This window comes from Hipposideros armiger, unplaced genomic scaffold, assembly GCF_001890085.2.
Source record: "Hipposideros armiger isolate ML-2016 unplaced genomic scaffold, ASM189008v1 scaffold_139, whole genome shotgun sequence".
Taxonomy (NCBI): Eukaryota; Metazoa; Chordata; class Mammalia; order Chiroptera; family Hipposideridae; genus Hipposideros; species Hipposideros armiger.
Genome location: NW_017731489.1, coordinates 142,937 through 146,391, shown reverse-complemented (window position 1 = coordinate 146,391; position 3,455 = coordinate 142,937). Strand labels below are relative to the sequence as shown.

The 3,455-nt window shown below is 44.6% G+C and overlaps 1 protein-coding gene across 1 annotated transcript in view; it reads right to left on the bottom strand.

Annotated features, from left to right (window-relative positions):
- DNAJC15 (DnaJ heat shock protein family (Hsp40) member C15) overlaps window positions 1-3,455 on the bottom strand; it is a 70,653-nt gene that overhangs the window by 32,033 nt on the left and 35,165 nt on the right. The window contains exon 4 of the mRNA XM_019650345.1: window positions 823-899. Coding sequence (XP_019505890.1) covers window positions 823-899 — 77 coding nt within the window. The remainder of the gene's footprint in view (window positions 1-822; window positions 900-3,455) is intronic.

Genomic DNA, 3,455 nt, shown 5'->3' with positions numbered 1-3,455 from the left:
ATGATGGTGCCAACTTGGGCCAGTGAAGCAACATCCTCCACAACTAGATTGAAGAACAAAACGACAGCAACTTGTCTGTTCCCCTTCCCCCAGTTCCCCAGCACTGTTCCCATCCCCCCAATTCCCCAATAAAAATCTTTAAAAAAAAAAATTATGTCAATATAGGACTTCATGATCGATTCTGCTTAATTGTGTTGATTGAGTCACCAGATTTGTTATAAAGAACATACTATAACCAATTTCCACAGAAATGTGAATGGGCTGTAAGGGAACATAAGGTGAACAAGGGATATGGCTACTGGTATATCTATGGCAGGGAAAGCATTCTTAACTTTAAGTGTTAAATGGTATCACGCAGCAATCATACACTATCATTAACTTTCTCCTATGCTGTTCAAAGTTAGACAATAAATGGACACTAAGGTGAAACAAGAACAATAAAATATGCTATTGTAGGTGTCAAACTGTAGAACTAGAAAAGAAGGGTGAAACAGATCCCATATATAACTGAAAATTATACATATTGAATTATAAAACTGAACACAGAGAGAATCCAGCATTGCAAGAAGAGACGTTAGAACTGCTTTGAGGCACCAGTACTGAAACCTAACGGCTCCTTGTTAAGGAGCGAAGACACATCACGGCTTTGCCTGGTTATTTTAGGGGGGCTGAGAGATTCTCTTAGATTTGAGGAGTAAGAATGTAAAAACTCTGCCTCCTATTCATAATTTCAAACATAAGAATAACTTTATGAGAACATTTTCTCCTTTTTTAGTACAAGCATGGCCACAGGACAAAACAATATTTATGCAGCACACCTACCTTACACCCAAAATAAGGCTAGCTTCTCGCCTACTCATTTTCTCTTCAAATCCTCCTTTATAGTAGGATGAAAGGCTCTGTGCAGGAAAGAAAGACCAAGAAATAATTAGTTCCATGTATGCAGTAGCCTGACCTCAGTCCCATCACATAGCTGCAGTAAGAGTGATGCATTTTACTAGCAGTCAACTTGAAATTATAGGGGGGGAGGGGAATTAAACAACGATCCTTCACAAAACACCATTACCAAGATGAACACTTAAAAAACGTTAACTTTTGGGCCAGCAGAGTGGCACGTTGGTTAAGAGTTGGCTTGGGAGCACCAGCTCTGAGCAGCAGGGCCCTGGTTCGGATCCCACATTGGCCAGTAATGCTGTGCCCTCTACAGCTAAGATGGTGAACAACAGTTCGACCTGGAGCTGGGCTGCCGTGAGTCGCCGGCGACGGCGTGGGCTGCAGTCGCTGCTGCAGTGGACTGATGTAAGCTACCGTGAATGGCCAGCAGCCAGCGTTAGCGGCTGGCAGCTGACATGAGTGGCCAAGAGCCGCCAGGGCCCAGCAACCGATCTGCCTCGCCCAGGAAGAGCGCAATAATACCAACATGGGCCAGTGAAGCGACATCCTCCACAACTAGACTGAAGAACAAAAGGACAGCAACTTGTCTGTTCCCCTTCCCTGATTCCCCAACACTATTCCCCTCCCCAACTCCCCAATAAAATCTTAAGGAAAAAAAAGTTAACTTTTTTTCACTTTCAAATACAATAATTTTTCTACACTGAAATATAACTGAAAGAATAAAAGATTGGTAGACGCAAAAGGCTTGAAACTTTTTCTAAGTCCTGCAGTAATTCTCTCCTTGGATAACCTTGACCAAGTCATTTATTGGTGCTACGGCAGACATCTTTTTCACCTACAAGACTGACTGATAGGGAAAGCAGAGGAGGAACCAACAAAGTGGGGAGGATGTCAGGGTCGCAGATGGGCGGGCCAAGGGAGACCAGCGAACTGGATGGAAAGGTCAGCGTGGCTGGGGGGGACGTGAGCAGGGTGGGTGGTGTTAGAGAGGTAATTGGGGCCGGTGGGCTTGGAGGGTCGTAAACAATGGAAACAATTCAGGACCTTATTCTCAATGGTAGGAGAAGCCAGGGCACTGGGGTAACGCAACTGGACTGTTTTGAAAGGGTTACTCTAACTGCCACGTGGGAGGGCCTAACAGCGAGCTAGGCAAGGGGTGACGGCGGTATGGACCAACGGGGTAAAGGAGGTAATGAAAAGTGGTCAGATGCCGGATGGATTCTGAAAGCAGGACTGGCATTTGCTGGTGGACTAAACGTGGACATGAGAAAAGGGGGGGAATTAAAGAGATGCAGTGAATACTGTTATACACTGGGCAAGTCCCCCTCGGAGGTGAAAGTCTTACTCCTCAGATGCTGAGCTCTGCGGGCAGATAGCTCTCAGCTGCCAAACAATTTGGGAATGGCCTTGTCTGAAGAGAATCACGCCCACGCCGCCTTCCCAGGGCAGGCTCCTACAGCGGGCTGACGTGGGGTATAACCATTCTAGTTACCTAGGGCTCAGTCCTTGGACCTCTTACCTATTTCACTGCCCAGGTGATGTGATTTAGTCTTATGGCTCCCTGCCCCAACTTGGGACAAGGACAATGAGTCCAAGCTCCCCATGGGGTAGGCTGAGGCCTTTGTTAAGACTGCACTGCAGCCTAAATTGTCCCTCTGTCCTTTGGTCCTTTGTCCTTCTCCTCCCTTATAGCTTTGAAACAGCTCTTAGCTGTTGATCCTAAGAGCACTCTCTAATAAACTAACAGCTTGCTAATCTTTGTCTCAGCCTGCATTCCAGAGAACTTAAACTGCAAATGACTTCCAGGTTTCTGGTTTGAACCGCCAAACTGCCATGTAATGACTTAGAGAAGGAGCGATTGTTTGTTTGTTGTGGGTAATAGATCAGGAGATTGGTTTTGACTGTATAAGTTTAAAATGCGCATTAAATATCTAAGTGGAGGAGAAGTCTGACCTGGAGATAGCATTTGGGAGCCGTGGGTATGACAGTATGTAAAACCCCAAGCCTGAATGAGGTCACTTAAGGAGTGAGTGTAGCCAAGTCCAAAGGCTGACCCCTAGAGACTACCATGCTTAGTGGCATAGAAATGGAGGAGAATCAGTAGGAACGTGAGAAGACCCGGCAATGAGGCAGGAGGAAAACAAGATGCCAAAAGTGAGGAAGGGAAAAATAGTTTCAGACGCTTGATAGGTCAAGTAAGACGCGAGCTGAGAACTGACAGCTGGATTTAGCAGAGTCAAAAATTTTTATGAGAGTGGGAGTGAGTCTGATGAGAGTGAGTTTAGGAGAAACCAGGAGGACGGGATGGGAGAGAGCAAGTAAACAGCTCTTAACAGAGAAATAGGATCCATAACGCAAATTTTGGAAGGAAAAAAATGCACGTATATTGAAAGCATACATGTTTCTAAAACGTGAACTTGTGTTTTTATATGAGAAAATAAGTGTATGCTTACATAAAACAAAATGTAAGCATAAAACAAAATCTGAAAGTACATACACAAAAATGTTATTTTGGGGTGGTGGGATTACAACATTTTTTCTTTTCTTTCTTTTTTTTTTTT